At 36.9% G+C, this 23330-nt stretch overlaps 1 protein-coding gene across 4 annotated transcripts in view; it reads right to left on the bottom strand.

Moving 5' to 3' along the window:
- Positions 1-22605, bottom strand: part of SNX6 (sorting nexin 6) — an 83707-nt gene extending 61102 nt beyond the window's left edge. Inside the window, exons 1-2 of one of the 4 annotated variants that reach the window (XM_072629634.1) lie at positions 22314-22605; positions 22091-22138 (exon numbers count right to left, since the gene is read on the bottom strand). In XM_072629634.1, the coding sequence (XP_072485735.1) occupies positions 22091-22138; positions 22314-22319 (54 nt within the window). In that variant the 5' untranslated portion in view covers positions 22320-22605. The other 3 variants (XM_072629635.1, XM_072629637.1, XM_072629638.1) reach the window with 3 other exon arrangements.
- Between the last annotated feature and the right edge of the window lie 725 nt (positions 22606-23330).

The following is a 23330-nucleotide window of genomic DNA, read 5'->3' as shown; positions in this document are numbered from 1 at the left end:
ATAAATCTACATGTATTATCAACATTTTTTTTTCAAATTAATTTTTAGTTTTCAACATTTACTTTCACAAGACTGAGTTCCAAATTTTGTTCTCATCTATCCCGTCAACTCAGCCCAAGATACCATGCATTCTGATTACCTTCCCCAATCTGCCCTCCCTTTTACATCCTCCCCCCATCCCTTTCCCTTCTATTTTCCTGTAGGGCAAGATAGATTTCTATACCCCATTGTCTATGTAGCTTATTTCCCAGTTAAGTGTAAAAACAATTTTTTAGCATTTGTTTTTAAAACTCTGAGTTCCACATTCTCTCCCTCCATCCCAATCCGCCCACCCTCACTGAGAAGGCAAGCAATTCAATAAAGGTTAAACACATGTAGTCATGCAAAACACTTCCATAACAGTCATGTTATGAAAGACCATATTTCCCTCCATCCTATCCCACCCCCAATTTATTTCATTTTCTCCTCTGACCTTGTCCCTCTTCAAAAGTGTTCACTTCTGATTACCTCCCCGCCCCCCGCCCCACCGGCCATTTGCCCTCCCTTCTATCAATTCCTCCTCTTCTCCCCTACTTTCCTGTAGGGTAAGAGATTTTCATACCCAATTGAGTGGCTTTGTTATTCTCTCCTAAAGTCAAATCAGATAAGAGTAAGGGTCATTCATTCCCTCTCACCTCCCTCCCTCTTCCCCTTCATTGTAAAAGCTTTTACTTGCCTCTTTTATGTGAGAGATAATTTACCCCATTAGATCTCTCCCTTTCTCCTTCTCCTAGTACATTCCTCTCTTATCCCTTAATTTTACTTTTTAGATATCATTCCTTCATACTCAACTCATAAGGACAGCTAGGTGGTGCACTGCATAGAGCACCAGTGCGGGAGTCAGGAGGACTTGAGTTCAAATCTCACCTCAGACACTTGACACTCACTAGCTGTGTGACCTTGGGCAAGTCACTTAACCCCAATTGCCTCATCCTGGGTCATCTCCAGTCATCCTGATGAATGTCTGGTCACTGGATTCAGATGGCTCTGGAGGAAAAGTGAGGCTGGTGACCTGCACAGTCCTCCCTCACTCAAAACAAAGTCAAGTGCAAGTCCTATCATTATTTTCTCTGATGGCATGGTCTTCTTCAGCAATGAAGGATGAACACACACATTCAACTAACCCTGAACTACTCTAAAACTGAGAAAGGTCTCATGAGTTACAAATATAATTTTTCCATGTAGGAATGTAAACAGATTAACTTTAATAAGCCAAATAATGATTTTCCTTTCCTGTTTTACCTTTTTGTGCTTCTCTTGAGTCTGGTATTTGAAAGTCAAACTTTTTACCCAGCTCTGGTCTTTTCATCAGGAATGCTTGAAAGTTCTTTATTTCCCTAAATAGCCATTTTCCCCCTAAAGTATTATACTCAGTTTTGCTGTGTAAATGTTTCTTAATTTTAATCCCAGTTCCTCTGACCTATGGAATATTATATTCCAAGTCCTCAGATCCCTTAATGTAGATGTTGCGAGATCTTGTGTTATGTGTTTCCACAATATCTGGATTGTTTCTTTCAGGGTTTCGCTTGCAATATTTTCTTCTTGACCTAGGAACTCTGGAATATGACTATAATATTCCTAGGGGTTTTCCTTTTGGAAATCTCTTTCAGGAGGTGATCAGTGGAGTCTTTCAATTTCTGTTTTACCCCCTGGTATTAGAATATCAGGGCAGTTTTCCTTGATAATTTCTTGAAAGATGATGTCTAGGCTCTTCTTTTTTTTTTTTAAATCATGGCTTTCATATTGTGCAACAATTTTAAAATTATCTCTCCTTGATCTATTTTCTAGGTGAGTTGCTTTTCTAATGAAATATTTCACATTGTCTTCTATTTTTTCATTCTTTTGGTTTTGTTTTATTATTTCTTGATTTCTCTTAAAGTCATTAGCTCCTATATGCTCCATTCTAATTTTTAAGGAATTAACTTTCTTCAGTGAGCTTTTGGATCCCCTTTTCCTTTTGGCCAATTCTGCTTTTTAAGGCATTCTTCTCATTGGCTTTTTGGATCTCTTTTGCCATTTGGGTTAGTCTATTTTTTAAGTCTATTTTAAGATTATCCTCAGCATTTTTTGGGGTCCTCTTTAGCAAGCTGTTGACTCAATTTTCATAATTTTCTTGTATTACTCTAATTTCTCTTCCCAATTTTCCTCTACTTCTCTTAGATGATTTTCAAATTTTTTTGAGCTCTTCCATGGCCTGAGACCAATTGATATTTCTCTTGGAGGTTTTGGATGTAGAAGCTTTCACTTTGTTGTCTTCTTCTGGTTATGCTTTCATCTTCCTTGTCCCCAAAGTAAGATTCTATAGTCTGATTTTTTTCCCCCTGCTGTGTGCTCATTTTCCCAGTCAATTTCTTGACTTTTTAGCTCTTTGTTATATGGGAGGTCTCTGCTTCCACTGTGGAGGGTGCACTATCCCAAGCTTCAGGGGTTTTGTGCAGCTGTTTTCAGAGATATTTATAGGGATTTGTAAATTTCCAGTTGTTCCAAGATTGTATGACCAAAGGAGAGGTGTTTATTCCTCTCCTGGTCTGTGACTGACTACAAGCACTCTTTTCTGCCTTGAGACTGAGAATTCCTCTCCACCATCACAAGATGTACCACCCCAAGACCGTGACTCAGATCCAAGCACCAGCTAAGTAACAGAATCCTTCAGTGCCAGAATTCCTGCAATCGCCCTCTGATCAGCTGCTCGATACCCCCACTGTCTGAAGGCTGAGAGCTCCAGAAGCTTCCACTGCTGCTGCCACAGCCCTGGGGCTGGGGCCAGACCATGCACCTTTCTCACCCAGGTCTGAAAGACTTTTCCTACTGACCTTCTAAGTTGTCTTTGGGGGTTTTGGGCTGAGAAGTCTGGAAACTGCCACAACTGCCTGTGATTCATTGCCCTGAGGCCTGCTCAGGCCCAGTCTATGCTGGCATGTCCCCCTTCCAGATTGTCTTGGGCTGGAAATTTGTTTCATTCTGTGATTTTGTGGATTCTGCTGCTCCAGAATTTGTTTATAGTCATTTTAACAGGTATTTGGAGGAGTTTGGGGGACAGTTCAAGCAAGTGCCTGCTTTAGTCAGTCATTTTGGCTCCAATCCCCACCCCCAACATTTTTTATGTGCAAACAAAATCCAGCAGGAAGAGAAAGAGAAATTCCAGTATAAAGACAGTATAAAGTATTTGGGAAATTTACCTGCCAAGATGCACAGGATTTATATGAACATACAAATTATATGAACACTCTTCACATAAACAAAGACAAATCTAAACAACTGGAGAAATATTAACTGCTCAAGGGTAGGCTGAGCCAATATAATAAAAATGAAAATGCTAGGTAAATTAATTTACTTATTCAGTATCATATCAATCACACTACCAATGAATTTCCTTACAGACCTAGAGGAATATTAAGGGAATAAAAAAAAAAAAAACAACACAAAAGAAGGGGCCCTTGAAATATCAAGCTATATTACAAAGTGGTAATCATCAAATAGTTTAATATGGGTAAGAAATAGAGTAGTTGATCAACAGAATAGATTATGTACATAATATAGAGATATGTTAGCACAGTAATGTAGTACTTCATAAACTCAAAGATCCAAGCTTTTGCGTTAAGCAATACAACAAAAACCAACGGGAAAACTACAAAGCACTCTGGCAGAAACTAGGCAAAGCCCAACATCTCACATATCAAGGTAAGGCCAAAATAAGTATATGATTTAGACAAAGTGTAACAGCATAACCAAATTAGAGGACCATGGAAGAAACTACCTGCCAGATCTATGGATAAGGGAAGAGTTACCGACCAAAAGAGAGACAGACAGGTTCACAGGAGATAAAATGGATAATTGTGATTACATAAAAATCAAAGCCTTTGCACAAATAAAACCAATGCATCCAAAATTAGAAAAAAAAGCAGGAAACAGAGGGGAAATTTTATAGAAAGTTTCCCCGATAAAGGTCTCATTTCTCAATTATATAGGGAATCTAGTCAAATTTATAAAAGGAACCATTCCCCAATTTATAAATGGTCAAAGGATATAAACAGGCAGTTTTCAGAGGAAGACATCAAAGCTATCAATAGTCACATGAAAAAATTCTCTAAAGCACTAATAATTCAAGAAATGCACACTGAAAACTCTCAAGTACTACCTTACACTGAACAAATTGACTAAGATGACAGAAAAGGAAAATGACAAATGCTGGAGGGGACATGAGAAAATTAATTCACTGTTGGTAGAGTTGTGAGCTTGTTCAATTATGGACCATTTTGGACTATTTACCATCCTGCAGAACAATCTGGAATTATCCCAAAAGGATATAAAATTGTCCATCAATACTGCTACTAGGTTTATACCCCAAAAAGGTCAAAGAAAAAAGACCTATAAAAACAAAAATACTGATAGCAGCTCTTTTTGTGGTGGTAAAGAACTGGAAACTGAGAGGATGCCCATCAACTGGGCAATGAGTGAACAAGTTTTGATATAAAAATGTAACAGAATAGTATTGTGCTGTACAAAATGATAAAGGCAATAGTATCTGAAAAATCTGGGAAGATTTGTATGAAATGATGCAAAGTGAAGTGGGAAGAACAAAAAATGTACACGGTAACCCAGCAACATTTCAAAGATAATTAACTGTGAAAGATTTAGTAACTCTGATCAGTACAATGATTTATGACAATTCCAAAGGACTCATAATGAAAAATGTAATCAACTTCCAGAGCATAAACTGATGGGCACAGGGTGCAGAATGAAGCACATTTTTTCCTCTTTATTTTTCTTGCTCTCTCCCCCCCAAACCTCCAAATATGGCTAATATAAAACTACAGTATTTCTTGTCTTCTCAAAGGGTAGGGGAGGATGTTAAAGGAGTGAATTAATTCTGAACTAAATAGAATCTTAAAAAGCAAAGAGAAGGGAAAAAGTACCCTTTTATGTAAAACAAACAAAAAATCTAGAAAGCACAATCACAATGAAGTTTTCCTTACCATGGTGTGGTAATGCCTTGTTTGCAAAACTAAAAATACCAGAGTAACAGTTTTGGTCTTAACAAAAAGTAGAAAAAACAAGTTCAAGACTCCCTGGGTTTGAAGGTGGGATAGTTTAAGGAAATGGACTAAGAATGGTAATTTAGAACACATTAATTAAGTTAACTGGTACACCGACCATTCTAAAGGAAATCTTATTTTATCTCCATAAAAAGGACTAGTCAACTATTCCAATTAAAGAGAAGAATCGTCTTCTATTATTCAGAAGTTATTCTCTTCTCCAATTCAGAAGATTTTAACATCAATCACTGGGAGAAGTTCTACTGATTCCTTTAGGGCAGTTAGTGCAGGAAGGAATTAGAACTTCTTACTTAACTATAAGTTTTTAATATTGTGATTGTCTTCAAGATTTGTCCTCAAAGATTAACATTACCTAAAATTGTCTGGGGGGCAGTGATGCCACAAGGGCATGAGGAAACAACAATTTTGGACACTTCATTCTTTCTAGGCCAGAAAGAGTTTGGATATTTGATTAATATTAAATAAAATTGTTTCTGGTAGATATGAATGGATATTTTTCTGTCTAAAATCAATAGCTAGCATTCACTGAGATGATAAAATTCCAGATGCCTCTCCAATCAAGGAAGAAGGATAGCAAGAATATTCACTGTCACCACTGTCATGACAAGAAAAAAAATTGAGGAAATATGCAAAAAAGTTAAAGCTACCACTTTTTTTTGGGTAATATGATCTACTTAGAGAATCTTAAGATATTCAACTAAAAATTAACAGAAACTAATTAATGGTTAACTTCAGTTGTGTAATAGGATGTAAAATAAACTCATGAAAAATGTTAGCTGCTTGGAGTATTACTAACAAAACCCAAGAGAAGGAGCAATAATGTGAAATTCCATTCAAAATGATTATAGAGTATGAAATACCTAACAAAATATACAGAGGTTAAATAAATACAATTATCTCTTTGTACAGACTGAAATGATTAAAAAATTGCTTGTTAGTAGGTCATGCTAACATAATTATTACCTAAATAAATTTACAGATTTAGTGTCATACTATACTAATGTCACTATATAGAAAAAATTATTCTGGAAGAAACTATGATATAAGGCAGTAATCATCAAAACTATTTGGTAATGGGTAAAAAATAAAAATGCTGACCAATGAAATGAATTATGTTTCCAGAAACAACTGTATTTGCTATACCTCAGGCCATCAACTAGGTGAATAAGGACTTCAACAGAAGCAAAAAAAAAAAAAAAAAAAAAATCAGGAAAATGGTTAAGCAGTCTGAGAGAAATTAGGGTTAGATTAACATCTTATGCCACACTCCTAGATATAAAAGGTCTTATCATAAACAAATTAGAGGAGCAGGACAGAAGGGAGATTTCACAGCTATGGATATGGAAGAGTTCTTAGACAAAAGGAGATGACTTCAGGAGATAAAATGGGCAATTTTGATTGATTTGAGGAGGGATAAAATGTTTTGGAAAAGCTGCTATGTTAAGCAGAATAGTGCAATAATTAGGGAGATGTAAAAGGATTACCTTGCTGGGGTTAGAATCCAGTTGAGATTATGTAATATAAATTTATGCTGGATCCAGTTAACACAGCTTCATTATTTTCTCCTTCTTCATTCAACAGCATGTTAGCAAGAATAAAGGAAGAGTAATCTAAGATTACTGGTGAGGAATCCAATGCTAACACTTCCCAGGGCAATGTTCTGTCCTTCCCGCAGAGGGGAGGTACCCTATTATGTGCAAATGTGGCTAAAAAGATGAAGGCATGCTAAACCACACTATGTATATTTAGCCTTTCTTTTGATTTCTGGTGAAATGGCATTGAACTCAGAATATAGAAGGTCTTCAAGGTAAAATCAAAGAAGAAAAAGCACTTGAAGGAGGGAAGGGCATGGGAGGAGGGAGATGTATATACGGAAATAAATATTATGTTAAAACAAAAATCATCAAGACTCAAAAAGAAAGACAAAAAAGCAGAGGGAATACATGACTTCATTCTGCTGTAGAAGCAAGGTAGAAATAAAGCACGAGAATGAATTTCAATGAAAGCAGAAACACAAGCAATACTGTTATCAGAGATAACTAAACATCAAAATAATTCAAGGAAGAAAGGATGAGGTGTTTGTCCAAAATTTCATAAGATAGGCATAAGGGCATGATACAGTAATCATATAGGACATCCATTATCTGAAAATCTACTGGATTTCTCTCTGTCAAAAGAGAGATGGCAAAGGTAGAGGAATCAATAATAGAAACTGATACTCTGGATATGACTCTAATAAGAGAGGTAGCATGAGCTGGGTTGAAATTCTATCTCTGACACCTTATTTATCTCAGACAACCCCAACTCATCACTCAAAATTCAGCTCATATAGCTACCCTCCTACAACAGATCTTTCCTGATACTTCCAAGAACTGTATATGTGCAATTGTACATACTGTCTCCCTTTACTAAATGCAAGCTCTTTCTGGGAAGGTATAGTTTCATTTCTGTCTGTGACTGTGAAGAGTCTAGCAGAATACTTGGCACAGAGACTGAATTAAGCCCCAAATGGTTTTGATTATTTGTAAGGAATAATTCCCTTATCAGTAGTACCCAAATGCTAAAAAACAGAAAACCAAAACCCAGAGATGCTTTATATATTTATGTATATGCCCAATAACATATATGAGATATAAATGATGAAAACCTGTAGACAGGAAAGTGAGTATAGGCTGCTCTACACCCTTGATTTTGGGATACCTCATTTCAAAGGATTCAGAGAAAGAACAGTTAGGATGCTACTGAACTAAAAGTCTAGAGGGGAAGCAAGTTCTCCTAGAATGAAATTCTGAAGGCAAAATGAGAAAAAAGTTCTAATATGAGAAAAAACAGAATTGCCTAAAAAAAAACTAAGGAGAATATACAAAGAATTTCTAGATCAACTTAGACTATAAAAAGGCAGACAGGCTAGCAAAGGTAAAGCACAAAAGTCATATATAGTCATAAAGAATATAAGAGAGGCAGAGCCAAGATGGCGGAATAAAAGCAGGGACTAACTTAAGCTCTCCTCCAAAATCCCTCAAACACCTGTAAAAAATGATTAAACAAATCCTAGGTCTGTAGAACCCATAGAATATTGGAGTGAAGCAAATCTCCAGCCCAGGACAGCCTGGAAGGTCTATGGGAAGTGTTTACTGTACGGAGCTAGGAGCAGAGTGCAGCCCAGTGTGGGCCACACCAACACAGATGGGGCTTGAGCAAACTTCAAAGGGACTGAATCACTGGCAGCGGTGGTGGTTTTCAGACTTCTCAACCCCCAAAAGTTGAGGAAAAAACTCGGTGGACCTATGTGAGAGAGTAGTGTGGTCTGGCCCTAACCCAAGGACAGTGGAGAAGCCCATGGCAGCTGCAATGGCAGCCCCAGCAGCAGGGGCAACAGCAGCAGCAGCAGCTGTTTCTAGAGCATCAGGTCCACAGACTGTGGGGAGCTCGAGCAGCTGACAGTACACCTCATACTCCCACTAGAAGCAGAGAACATCTTGAGAAAGAGCTGTCATGCAAATGGCTGGGGAAATGAGCAAAAACCAAAAAAAGAATCAGACTACAGAATCTTATTTTGGTGACAAGGAAGACAAAAATATACAAACAAAAGAAGAAAACAAAGTCAAATCTCCTACATCCAAAGCCTCCAAGAAAAATACGAATTGGCCTTGGGGCATGGAAGAGCTCAAAAAGGATTTTGAAAATCAAGTAAGAGAAGTAGAGGAAAAATTGGGAAGAGAAATGAGAAGGAAGCAAGAAAATCATGAAAACCAAGTCAACTGCTTACTAAAAGGCACCCAAAAAAATGCTTAAGAAAATAACACCTTAAAAAATAGACTAACACAACTGGCAAAAGAGATCCCAAAAGCAAATGAGAAGAATGCCTTAAAAAGCAGAATTGGCCAGATTGAAAAGGAGGTTCAAGAGCTCACTGAAGAAAATAATTCCTTCAAAATTAGAAGGGAGCACATGGAAGCTAATGACGTCATGAAAAATCAAGTTATAAAACAAAACCAAAAGAATGAAAAAATAGAAGACAATATGAAATATTTCATTAGAAAACAACTGATCTGGAAAACAGATCCAGGAGAGATCATTTTAAAATTACTGGTCTACCTGAAAACCATGATCAAAAAAAGAGCCTATTTCCCAATTGATAAATGGTCAAAGGATATGAACAGGCAATGTCCTGAAGAAGAAATTAAAGATACCTACAGTCATATGAAAAAATGCTCTAAATCACTTTTGATTAAAGAGATGCAAATCAAAACAACTTTGAGGTACCACATCACACTTATCAGATTGGCAAACATAACAGAACAGGAAGATGATAAATGTTGGAGAGGATGTAGGAGAGTTAGAACACAAATACACTGTTGTTGGAGCTGTGAGCTGATCCAATCATTCTGGAGAGCAATTTGGAACTATGCCCAAAGGGCTATAAAAATATGCATACCCTTTGATCCAGCAATAGCACCTCTAGGACTGTATCTCCAAGAGATCATAAAAATGGGAAAGGGTCCCATATGTACAAAAATATTTATAGCAGCACTCTTTGTGGTGGCCAAAAACCAGAAATCAAGGGGATGTCCATCGATTGGGGAATGGCTGAATAAATTATGGTATATGAATGTAATGGAATACTATTGTGCTATAAGAAATGATGAACAGGAAGACTTCAGAGAGGACTAGCAAGAGTTATATGATCTGATGCTATGTGAAAGGAGCAGAACCAGGAGAACTTTATGTACAGCAACGACCACAGTGTGCGAGTTTTTTCTAGTAGACTTGCAACTTCATTGCAATGCAAAGACAAAAAAAAATTTCCAGTGGTCTTCGAAGGCAAAATGCCTTCCACATCCAGAGAAAGAACTATGGAATTCAATCGTAGATTGTAGTAGATCGTGTGTGTGTGTGTGTGTGTGTGCGTGCGTGCGTGTGTGTGTGTGTTTATGTGTATGTGTACGTGTATTGCATTTTGGTTTGTTAGATGATTTCTCCCACTCATTTTAATTCTTCAACACAGCATGACTATAGTGAAAATGTACTTAACAGGAATGTATGTGTAGAACCTATACAAAATTGCATGCCGTCTTGCGGAGGGAGCAGGGAAATAGGGGGGAGGGAGGGGAAAATAATAATCTAAGTTATATGGTAGTTATTGTAGAACACTGAAAATAAATAAAATTAATTAATAAAAAAAATTTTTTTTTAAAAAGGAGCCTAGACACCATCTTTCAAGAAATTATCAAGGAAAACTGCCCTGATAGTTTAGAACCAGAGGGTAAACCGAAATGGAAAGAATTCCCTGCTCACTTCCTGAAAAAGATGCTAAAAGGAAAACTCCTAGGAATATTGTAGCCAAATTCCAGAGTTCCCAGGTCAAGGGGGAAATATTGCAAGCAGCAAGAAAAAAACAATTCAAGTACTGTGGAAATACAATCACGATGACACAGAATTTAGCAGCTTCTACACTATGAGACTGAAGGACTTAGAATATGATATTCCAGAGGTCAAAGGAGACAGGATTAAAACCAAGAATCACCTACGCAGCAAAACTGAGCATAGTAGTTCAGGGGAACAAAATAGAATTTCAATGAAATAAAGGACTTCCAAGCATTCTTGTTGAAAAGACTAGAGCTGAACAGAAAAGCTGACTTTCAAATACAAGAATCAAGAGAAACATGAAAAGGTAAAGAGGAAAGAGAAGCTTTAAATCATTAAAGTTGAACTGTTTACATTCTTACGAGGAATGATGTTATCTGTAACTCATGAAACCTTTTTCAATATTAGGGTAGTTAGACAGAAAATACACACACACACCGATATAGGGCACAGGGTGAGCTGAATATGATGGGAGAACACCTAAAAAATAAAATTTACTGTTGAGTGGAATGTACTAGGAATAAGAGAAAGGGAGAGGTAGAATGTAGCAAATTATCTCACATACAAGAGGTAAGAAAGAGCTTTTACAATGAAGGGGAAGAGGGTGGAGATGAAAGGAAATAAGTGAGCCTTACTCTCATGGTATTTGACTTAAGGAGGGAATAACACACTCAATCGGATATGGAAATCTATTTTACCCTATATGAAGGCAGGAGGGAAGAGGATAGGAGAGGGAAGATAATAGAAGGGACAGCAAATTGAGGAAAGAGATAATCAGAAGCAAACATTATTGTGGGAGGACAGGACAAGGGACAGAATGGAATCAATGGAGGGCAGGATAGGACAGAGGGAAATGTGGTTATTCTTTAGCAAAATAACTATTATGGAAGTGTTTTGCATGGTCACAGATGTATGACCTATACTGAATTGCTTCTTTTCTCAATGAGGGTGGATGGGGAAGGAGAAAGGGAGAGAATATGGAACTCAAAGCTTTAATAATGAATGTTAAAAATTGTCTTAGCATGCAACTGGAAAATAAGATGTACAGGCAATGGGGTATAGAAATCTATTTTGTCCTACAGGAAAAGAGAAGGGATAGGGATGGGGGGGTGGGTAATAGAAGACAGGACAGACTAGAGGAAGGGGTGGATGGGGTGCATGCTGTCCTGAAGTGGGGGTGGGGAGAGATGGGGAGAAAATTTTGAACTCAAATTCTTGTGGAAATGAATGTTGAAAACTGAAAAAGAAATAAATTATATATTTAAAAACAAAAAAAGCAGAATTGGCTAAATGCAAAAGAAGGCCCAAAAGCTCACTGAAGAAAATAATTCCTTCAAGATTAGAATGAAGCAGATGGAACCTAATGACTTTATGAAAAAAAATCAAGAAAGTATTAAACAAAACCAAAAGAATGAAAAAATAGCAATGAGAAATATCTCATTGGGAAAAACAGTTGACCTAGAAAATAGATCCAGGAGAGATAATTTAAAAATTATTGGACTACCGGAAAGCCAAGATCAAAAAAAGAGCCTAGATTTCATCTTTCAAGAAATTTTCAAGGAAAACTGTCCTGATATTCTAGAACCAGAGGGTAAAACAAAAATTGAAAAAAATCCACCTGTCATCTCTAAAGGAGATAATAAAAGGAAAACTCCTAAGAATATTGTAGCCCAATTCCAGAGTTCCCAGGTCAAGGAGAAAAATATCTAAAGCAGCCAGAAAGAATTAATATGCGGAAACACAATCAAGCTAACACAAGATCTAGAAGCTTCTATATTAAGGGATCTGAGGGCATGAAATATGATATTCCAGAGGTCAATGGAATGAAGATTAAAATCAAGAATCACCTACCCAGCAAAACTGAGCATAATCTTTCAGGGGAAAAAATGGTCATTTAATGAAAAAAGAGTACTTTCAAGCATTCTTGATTAAGAGACCAGAGCTAAACAAAAAATTTGATTTTCAAATATAAGAATCAAGAGAAGCATGAAAAGGTAAATCATAGGAAAGAGTAATAAGACTTACTAAAGTTGAACTGTTTACATTCCTAACATGGAAAGTTTTATTTGCAAACTTTGAGAGTTTTCTCAGTATTAGGGTAGTTGGAGGAATTTACATATATACATATATGTATACATATACATACATATACACATATACATATATACACACACATACACAGAGGACATACGGTAATTTGAATATGAAGGGATGATATCTAAAAAAATAAAATTAAGGGGTGAAAGAGGAATATATTGGGAGGAGAAAGGAAGGGAGAGAGAGAACGGGGTAGATTATTTTTCACATAAAATAGGCAAGAAAAAGTTTTTACAATGGAAGGGAAGAGGGGGAGGTGAGAGGGAAAGAGGGAACCTTACTCTCATCGGATTTGGCATAAGAAGGGAATAACATGCATATTCAACTGAGTATGAAAATCTATCCTGCCCTACAGGAAAGTAGGGGGGAAGGGAATAAGCAAGGGGAGGGCAAATGGGAGGAAGGCGTAATTAAAAGTAAACACTTTTGAGGACAGGGTCAAAATAGAGAACAGAATAAATGTGGAGCAGGATAGGATGGAGGGAAATATAGTTAGTCTTTTACAATATGACTATTATGGAAGTGTTTTGCATGTATGACCTATATCCAATTGCTCAACTTCTCAGTGGGGGTGGGTGGAGAGGGAGGAAGGGATAAAAGTTGGAACTCAATGTTTTAAAAATGAATGTTAAAAATTATTTTTACACACAACTGGGAAAAAGACATGTAGGTAATGGGGTACAGAAATCTATCTTGCCCCACAAGAAAATAGAGGGGTAGGAGATAAGAGAAGGGGGAAGGGATGATAGAAGGGAGGGCAGACTGGGGGAAAGGGTAATCCAAATACACACTGTATTGAGGTGTGGGGAGGGGAGTGATGGGGAGAAAATTTCTAACTCAAAGTCTTGTGAATGTGAATACTGAAAACTAAAAACAAACAAATACATAAGGGGGGGGGAAGAATACTATTCAAATCTGTACAGTTCAGAATGAGTTGAGTATAGCCAAGAATGTCACCAACAACAAAAATGATTTTGGGGGACTATATTGGGAAAAAAGAGGTTCAAAGAACTGTTTAAGATTGATGGGGAGATAAAAAAAATTGAGAACTTATACCTACACCATCAATTTTTATTTTTCTTCTTTTTCTCTTCCGAAAAGAATTTCTGGATTGACAAGAGACCAAAAATGGCTAAAACTTGCCACTCAAGACAAACAAACAAAGAGATAATAAGAATGAACCTATATGTCCTGGATGAGTTGAGTTCAAGTGACCAGAAGGTCAGAAAAACTACATCCCAAGTAACTGAAAAAAATTCTTGGATATGATTGCAGAGCTATTGTCAAAGACCTCAGAAAGAATAGGAGAGGTACAGCAAGGCTGCAGATGGGCAGATGTCTGATTTTTGAAAAAAGTCAACAAACTAAAGGACAGAGAGTTAACATCAATTCTTGGCAAAATTCTGTGGTTAATAAACATTTAGATAAGGCTTCATTAAGAATAAGTAACAGCAGACTCCTCTCATTTCTTTGGTCTCATATTGACTGGCACAAATGTGGCATAATGAATAAAGTATTATATTTAAGAGTCAAATTCCATTTCTTGATATTTCCTAGACATGATTATTTTAAGTCAGTTCCCTCTCTGAAACTCAATCAATTACCTAAAACTTATATTTCTGACAAGCTCTAATACGCATGGAGGGAAGGAGTTTCATACTGATGAAACCACAGGTTCTTGATGTACTAAGTACTTGATATACTTAGATTGGTAGATCAAGAAATACAATTTAGATTTTGTAAAGCATTTAGTAGTTTCCTATGCTTTCTATACATCCCAGGATGAAGATTTATGGGTTAAACTATAAAAGTTGAATTTAGAACTAGTTGAATAGTCGGACCCAAACATTAGTGATTAAGGTTTAATGTCAACTTGGAAAGATCTTCCCATTCTATTAACATTACATTTGGCTCCAAGATCTTTCTTTGCCATTAATAGGCCTATGTGACCTGCTTTGAGCTTGAGCCCTGCTGACTGCTGTGATGGAGCCTAAGTCACAAGGCATGGTGAGAGGACCTTGCCAAACAGATGGAGCAGAAAGGGAGAGTGAGGCAGAGCTGGGAGAGAGTGAGGCAGAACAGCTAAAATGAGTGAGAGACGGAGGAATTTTATCTAGGGGAGCTTGCTTGTGGGGAGGCTTAATGGAGGTAAGGCTGGGGGATGTCAGTGCTCTGTGGAATGGTGATGTGTATAAACTTCTTTGTTACCACAGTGGATTTGGTTTTCGGCTATCTGAATAAATATCTTGGTTTCATCTTGGAGGAAGAGAGTTATTTATATTTTGCCAATTAACCCTGGAAACATGTATGGATATTCATAGCAACTGCTATGGGTATCACATTGGTGTTATACTTGGACAAAGTCATTAAACAGTGTAGTCATCAAAATAAAGATGATACAAAATAGCTAACACAATAGAGGATAGTTAAGTTCCCAAAAGAGGTTATTAAAAAATAAAGAGGGTGGCTCTCCCTATCTCAACCAGGCTGGAAATACAGTGGCTCCTCAAGCAGACTAGTGGTCTGATCCCACTAGTAGCGATCAGCAAGGAGGCTTTAACCTGCTTTGTTTCCAACTTTGTCTGTCCTGAGGCAACCTGGTGGCTCCTCAATCATACTGATGTTAGATTTAACACAGACACACATTCACCAATTGAGGCTCAAATCCAGAGCTCAAAACATCTACCAGCCTCAGCTTCCCCCAGTAATAGGAATCACAGGAAAATATAACCATGCCCAACCCCAAAACATTCTAATGGGCTTAAACTTTGGCTGAATCTACTAAATTCAAACTGAAAAGGTATAAATGTAGGCTCATGCTAGGGATTAAGAAAATCAATTTCACAAGAAGATGACCAATCACCAAATATTTATTAAATGCAATGCTTACTACATTCCAAGGATTGTGACAAGTATAACGGATACAAGAAGTCTCTATTCTCAAGAAGCTTTCACTCTAATGGAAGAGAGTATAGCAAGATTTCCGTTTTACACCTGAGTTCTAAAACAATCAGTCAGTCAATAAACACTTTTTAGCACTTATTATGTATCAGGCACTATGCTATCTATACACCAGGTATAAGAAGTAGATGGTCCTAGCTCTCAAGGAACTCAATCTAACTGGGGAAACAATGTGCAAACAATTATGCATACACCAGGATAAATTAGGGGTAATCTCAGAGGGAAGACACTAGACTTAAAGGGACTCAGGAAAGCCTTCGGGTAGGCAGGATTTTAGCTGGGACTTGAAGGAAGCTAGGAAGCAGGGGTGAGGAGGAAGAACATTTCCAGAATGGGGGATAGCCAGCCAGTGAAAATGTCTAGAAATGGAATCTTGTTCTGGGAACAGCAAAGAGTATAATGTCACTAGATCTAAGAACATGTGGAGAGTGGATAGAAAGTGAGGTATAAGACTGGAGAGATGTAGGGAGCAGAAATAAGGTTATAATGGACTTTTAAATGCCAAACTGAAGACTTCATATTTCATCCTGGAGGTGATAGAAACATTGAAGCAGGGGGAAACATGGTCAGATCTGTGCTTTAGAACTATCATTTAGACAGCTGAGTGAAATATGGACTGACTGAAGTGGGGAAAGACTTGTGGTAGGGAGACCAACTAGCAGGCTATTGCAATAGAATAGGTCTGAGACAAACACAATTTGAGAAAACCATGGCTATGGAGATTTTGGGGGATTGCAAGGTCAGTGAGTCTAAAGTGTGATATGGCAACCAAAAAACTAAATGCAATCTTGGTCTGCTTTAAGAAAGGCATAATAGAGTATGCAGGATTAGAGAAATCAGAGTCCTACTATACTTAGTATACAGAGTCCTATATACCCACATATAGGGTATTGTGTTCAGTTCCAGTTGTCACATTTTAGGAAGAATTTTCATATGCTGTGATCAGGATGGTAAAATGCCTTGGTATCACACCACATGCTTAGCCTTGAGTAGAATTAGGGAAGGAACAACAGCTGCCATAGAGTATTTGAAAGATTATGTAGAAGCAATTATAAGACTAGTTCTGCCTGTCTCTAGAGGGCAAAAAATTAGGAACACCAGGAAATTGCAGAGTACCAAAGTAAGCCTGATATAAAAGAAAACTTCCTATGAGTTAAAGCCATTCAAAAGTATAAGGAACTAGATATTTAAATAGCTGGATGGTTACTTGTTTTAGATCTTAGATCTTGTAGGATGAATTCTTGGTCAAGTATGAGATGATTTCTGGAAGTCCCTTCTAACTCTAATACATACACATACACACAGAGGCTCTGTGTTTATATAAAAAGCTATGCTATAGTACATAAAACCACAGATTTGGAGCTAGAATAAACCTCAGAGGTTATCTGGTAGCAGTAGGTTATCCCCTAATTTTACAAGGTAGGAAAGTGAGATCCAAAAAGGGTGAAATAACTTGTCCAAGGTCAGAGAGGTAGCAAATGGGAGTCAGGATTCAAACCCAAATCTTTTGACTTTAAATTCATTTTTCTTCTACTGTGCTATGTTGAACCTTGGTCCTTTCCATAAAGAAAAGAAGATTTATTCTATTTTTTTGGTCAAGATTTTTATTGCTTAGCAAAGACTGCACCTAAACAGCACATACTTTACAACCATGTAAAGATATGCATGTACACACCACACACATGGTATCCCAAAAGTTTCAGTGCCATTTTAAGCTTTAATAAAGCTAAAGGCAAAGGAACTTCAGATGGAGATAAAAGAAGAAAAAGCAAACAAATTTTATGTTAATTTATTACATTTTGTAAAATGTTAAAGGTTTTATGTTAAGGTTTATTTTTATTCTGTATACTTGGTTTTGCTCTTAAGTTACAACAAAAAATTTAAAGTCTAACAACCTAACCCACAAATTTTTTAAATCAAACTTTCAAACACATCTTAAGGAAATATTATATTTGACTTAGTTTCATTTCTACACTCATCCAGCTCTACAGGCCTCAATCAGGAAGAACTACACAAGTTGCCTCATTAGTCAGATAAGAAGCATTTATTTAGAGCTTGTACTGATATAAGAAAAAGCAAAAACTAACATCCCTGCTCTTAATAGGGGAGAACAATATGTAAATAACAATGCATATACAAGAAAGGCAGAGTGTAAAAATATAGTGTAAATGGAAGACTATAAGTTATAGATCCTCAAATATCTATTGGGGATGAATATTTCTTTATTCTCTTCCTTTAAACCACTTGAAGTAAATTTAATCAATTATCACTTATTGAATGTCAATTTAGTGCAAAGCTGAAAGGAAGGTTACCATTGGATTGAAAAACATAATAATGCAATCCCTACTCAAGAGGAATTTACTAGTTCACCAAAGAATTTAAAAATTTTCATTATCAATGGAAAAGTTCACGTCAATATAATGAAAAGTGTCAATATTACCTAAATTAATTTACTCAGTGTCATCCTAAAATACACTACAGGATTACTTTGTAGATTGAAAAGAGTAAACATAATGACAATAATGTTAACAATGAAATTCATCTGGAGAACAATAAGCTAAAAATTGCAGGGAAAATAATCAGAAAAGTAGGAAGCAAAGGGGTCTGGGAGTATCAGACCTCAAATTGTACGACACAGCAGTAATCATCAAAACAATGGGTCAAATAATCAAAGGAACAGATCTGGTACACAATACAGAGAACCAAAGCAACATGGTAGTTCAGTTTTTGATAAACTCAAAGACCTCAGTTACTGGGGAAAGAACTCTCTATTCCACAAAAACTGCTGGGAAAATTGGAAAAGAAATTCAGCAGAAACTAAGTATAAACCAACATCTAACCCTTTGGGCAAATGACTTAGAGCAGAAGTGGTGGCTGCACACAGACTTTGAAAACCACAAATTAACATTACCTGTGCTGTATGGTATTTTTTATTTATTTTGTTAAACATTTTCCAATTACATCTTAACACCCTTTGACACCTGCAACTTAGATGAATCATAAACAAATTAGAGGTGTAAGAAAGAAACTGACTTTCAAATCTAGGAAAGGAGCATTCATAACCAAGTAAGAAATAGAACCACAGAAAAGAACAATTTTGATTATATAAAATTGAAGTTTTGCCCTAATGTAGCTAAGATTAAAAAATAAACAATTAACTGGGGGAAAAAAATCTTTGCAGCAAGTTCTTCATTAAAGGTCTCCTGATTCAAATGGCTAACAAAAGCCATTCTCCAAACAATAAATAAATAGCTAAAGGACACAAAACTTTCTAAGAAAAAAGTGTAAGCTATCAATAGTGATGTTAAAAATGTTCCAAATCAAAATCAAATATAAGAGAAATGAAAATTAAAGCAACTCAGAGGCACCACATCATATCCATCAGGTTGGGAAAGGTTGCTAAAAAAGGAAAATGACATGTTATAGGGGCTTGCTAAATAGGCACATTAAGGAACTGGTCCACACATTTTGGAAAGCAATTTGAAACTATGCCCCAAAAGTCACAAAATTGTACATACTGTATTCTTTGATACAATAATACTCCCAAAGAAAGGGAAAAAAATCCCTATGTCCTAAAAAATTTATATCAATTCTTTTTGTAGTGGTAAAAAACTAGATAGAAACTAGGAAGGTGCCCTTATTTGGAGAACAGCTGAACAAATTATAGTTGAATGAATTAATGTATTGAATGCTACTGTACGATAAGAAACGATGAAAGATAATTTCAGAGAAATCTGAGATTTGTATGGAAACTGGTGCAGAATCAAGTGAAAAGAACAATTTATACAGTAACAACGCTATAAAAACAAAAGACTTGGAAAGACTAAAGACTATAACTAACCATGATCTCAGAGCACTGACTGTAAAATAACCTACTCATCTCTTGACACATAATGAAGAATAATTTTGAGAAATGGCCAACGCAGGAATGTGTTTTGCTTGACTGTGAATATTTATTACAAGGTTCTTCTTTATCAACTTTAGACTGGGGCAACAAGGTAGGAAAGAGAGATAATATATTTTCTTAAATTTAAATATTAAGTGATCAAAATATAACCACTGTCCAAATTCATTATTTGTCTATTCTCATTTAAAAGGTTTGTCATTAAGAAAATATCTCCTATTTAAATATTCTGTTCTACTCCTATATGGTTTTTTTTTTTAAATGGAAATTTCCAGTTCCATTCATTAAACGGTTATATTTAGCTTTACTGCCTCCCCCAAAGGATCCATGGATGGATTTCAGGGAGTCAATGAGATTTCAGGGGAGAAAAAAAATTTCATCTTTATTGGTTTCTTTTGTAAACCTATGCATTTTATTTTATGCATTTAAAAACATTCTGAGGAAGGATTCCATGACTCCCCAAAGGTTAAGAACTCCATTAAGCCACTGCTAATGACATAAATAAGCAAACAATATGTACTACTTTAACACCATTAGTTATAATTTACCATTCAAAATTATTTGGTTTACAGCTATAATTAGCAGGGCTTCAAAGGTAAGCAAGTGGTACCATTTTGCTGGGCACTCTGATTTCAGAAAAAATCAGTTTAGTTGCCCAAAGAAACACTTTATTTCATCTTATTAAGTAACTTTCGCTGATTCAACTGAGTTAATAATCATTTAAACACTGTATGCCTGCCTGTCACCACAGGAAGTAACATACAATGCTTGGATAAGAAACAATACAGTAAAGGAATGTAACACGCTCAAATACCTTAAGATAAAGTAACTGCATGTGAGAGGAACAAGGTGCTATATGTGGTAGATGGTAAGGTAATCATAAACTGGATCAGGAAATTGTCAAAAGATCAGGAAAGAGTTTCACTAAAAAGTATTTGAAGAGTTTGGCTTCATTTTCCCTTATTCTAACTAACTGGATATCTAGTCAATTAACTTCACCGTCCTTCCCAACACAAACGAAAAATTAAGATAAGATTTTAATATATTAAAAAAAAATTGCATTTTTTTAAACCAGTCAACAATTATAAACATAGGGGATAGAAGGTAAGGCCTGGAGTCAGTAAGACTCATCTTCAAATCTGGCCTCACTCACTATGTGATGCTGGGCAAGTCACTTAACCCTGTTTGCCTCAGTTCCTCGTTTGTAAAATGAGCTGAAGAAAGAAGTGGTGAAATTATTCCAGTAGCTTTGCCAAGAAAATCCAAAATGGGGTCCTGAAGAGCTGGACATAAAAATCTTCAAAAAAATAACTCCTTAAGAATTATCTGATAAGTCATAAATAGTTGGGATGTGTGTTAGTGGAGTGTTCCCCACGATAACAAATTCACAAATTCTTTTCATATTTGAGTAGAGATTATAATTTGTTCATTACTGTAGTCTTACTGTATTTTGAAATCTGATTCCATATCAGATTTTTTTTTGCATCTTTGTATCAATGTATCATAAAAAAATCATTAGAAAAAGTATGCCCTTCTATCAATGTCTTCCTTTTTATTAATATACTATCCTTACTGGTTTTTTTTAATTTTTTTCTTTTAATTTTTTTTGATTCCATGTCTTCTGGATTTCTTTTTTGTATTTTTTTTTTTTATTATCTTACTTGTTTTCAGTGTTCTACAATCACTTCCACATAACTTAGATTATTCCCCCCTCTCTCCTCAAGACGGCATACAATTTTATATAGATTCTACACATACATTATCCTTAATGTTTTCTATCAAGAATTCACCAATTTCAGTCCCTATATAATCTAAGATATGGCAGTAAAATGCAAATACTTCTGGAAAATAATCATCTGAAAACTATAAATCTGTAAATCAGTGAAAACCCTGCTAGGCTACAGGAATCATCATTAATAACTATAAAAATCACATTTGCAAGGTACAGGTGAGACTTTATTCTTCAGCAATGGTAAATGGGAAAACAGAGTAAGAGGAAGTTTAGGGATCTTCAGAGACCAATTCTGAAATAATTACTCTGAGGAGAAGAATGTTCTCTTACTAGGGCAAAAGAAAAAGATAGTTTCCATAGTGTCAAATATTCTCAACTACAGAGTCGTTTCTGTATATACTTTTTTTTTTAACTTACCAGATTATTAGAGGTATGGCGTTAAGGTATGAAAACTGACACTTGCTAAAAATGTAATTTAAGATAAAAATGTTGTTTTGGATTAAGAGGCATAAGAGTCTGTAGGGGGAAAGTATGAAAATTCTCATAAAAATACCTTGGGCAGTAGAAGAACGAATTTTCATGCACACTAGGGTGGAATGGGAAGCCTCAAACATTCTCTGAAGCCTCTCTTAGGAGGACTAGATTGCCGGGCGGGGTAAGAACTCGGCGTTCAACATAAAGCAGGAGCCCAAGAAGAAGACGAAGCTGGAGGAAAGAAAGCAAAACGGCAGCTTAAAACTGCCGGGGACACAGCACTAGGGGCGTCCCCTAATGAAGGCAAATTACAGAAAGGCGGGGCGAAGCAGGGCGGCCGGCAGAAGCAGAGTGCAAGGCTGGTCAAGGGGAGAAGTGCAAGGGCAGACAAAGGAGGTGCCCTCCCGAGCCCCGAAGGAAAGAGGAGGGGGCGCCAGAAGTAAACGAAACAAAACTTACTCCGCGGTCCTCCTCAGAGAGGAAATCAGGGCCGTCGTCCAGGCCTTCCTGCAGGGTTGGCGGCGCCGGGGGCACCCAGGAAGAATGTGAGGAAGGGGAAATACAAAGGAGAGAAGTTAGTGCGAGGCGGGAGCAGCCCCCCCAAGTTTCCCCGCTTGCTGTCCCGCTGTCCCCACGGCCCCGGACGCGCGCCCGGACGCTCCAAGGAGCCGAAAACACCCACCATCATGGCTGCTCCAAGCCAAGAGCTAGCGCATGCGCACAGGAAGCGGAGGGCGGGGGAAATCACGGAGGAAGGCGGGGCGGAAGAGACATCCGGTCCTCAGGGGTTCTTGATGTAGGGTTATATCTGCTGACTGCCCAGGCTGTGGTGCTGCTACTTGTATCCCTAAGGGGAAACAGAATGGATAGACTATGGAAACATCCTGACAGATTCTTCTCTGCTTGTCTCCTCCCTACCCCTACAGGAGGCGAGTGTTCCCGGTTTCTCCGGGGCTCTTCTTCCCAACCAATGCACATGCCCATACGTATACTAATCAAAGCCAAATTGAAATCTTCCCATCAATTTCCAATTGAAATTTTCTCAGGTTCTGACCTCCTTTTACAAATGATCTAGGTTTCCCCAATGAAAAGAAAACCAAGTCTGCAAACTGTAAACCAGTGAGAAGGACTAGGATTCCTGGGGACATTGTAGAAGGGATCCATCTTTAAGGAAATGCTTAGTGAACATTTTGAGACAGAATCTATGATCACAAAGAGCTAGGCATCCCTTCATTAAAAACAAGTCATTCCCACTAACTTTTTCTTTATTTTTTAATTTTCCCTTTTTGGGGTTTCTGACATGTAGATCTGGGAAATGCTGTAGTTACAGTTTATCTAGATCTTAATATACTGTGGGGTCAAATTACTCTATCTCTAGTGCCTTAGTTAGGTGAGGATGTTTAAAAAATTTCAGTCAAAACTGAATGTGAATACAGCATGTTCACCTCCTTGAACTGATCAGAGTCATTATGTGACAGGCTGGATCTCAATCAGAGGATGACAAATAAAAGGTAGAAGTTATTTCAGAATTGGGAATAAGAAATTTTGATCATTTAGATTGGAGAAATTGTAGCAAGCTTGGAGCAAAATGTAGACTGATCCGTAATAGAAATGGCTTATAATTAGGAAAGGCTTTATTTATAGGCATAGGGACAGGAGGATCCAGGTTGAAAGTGATGTGGTGGTGGGACCTGGACTC

Source organism: Notamacropus eugenii, chromosome 1, assembly GCF_028372415.1.
Source record: "Notamacropus eugenii isolate mMacEug1 chromosome 1, mMacEug1.pri_v2, whole genome shotgun sequence".
In the NCBI taxonomy this organism is placed as follows: domain Eukaryota; kingdom Metazoa; phylum Chordata; class Mammalia; order Diprotodontia; family Macropodidae; genus Notamacropus; species Notamacropus eugenii.
Note: the sequence above shows the minus strand (reverse complement) of the source record. Positions and strands in the feature narration are given on the sequence as shown.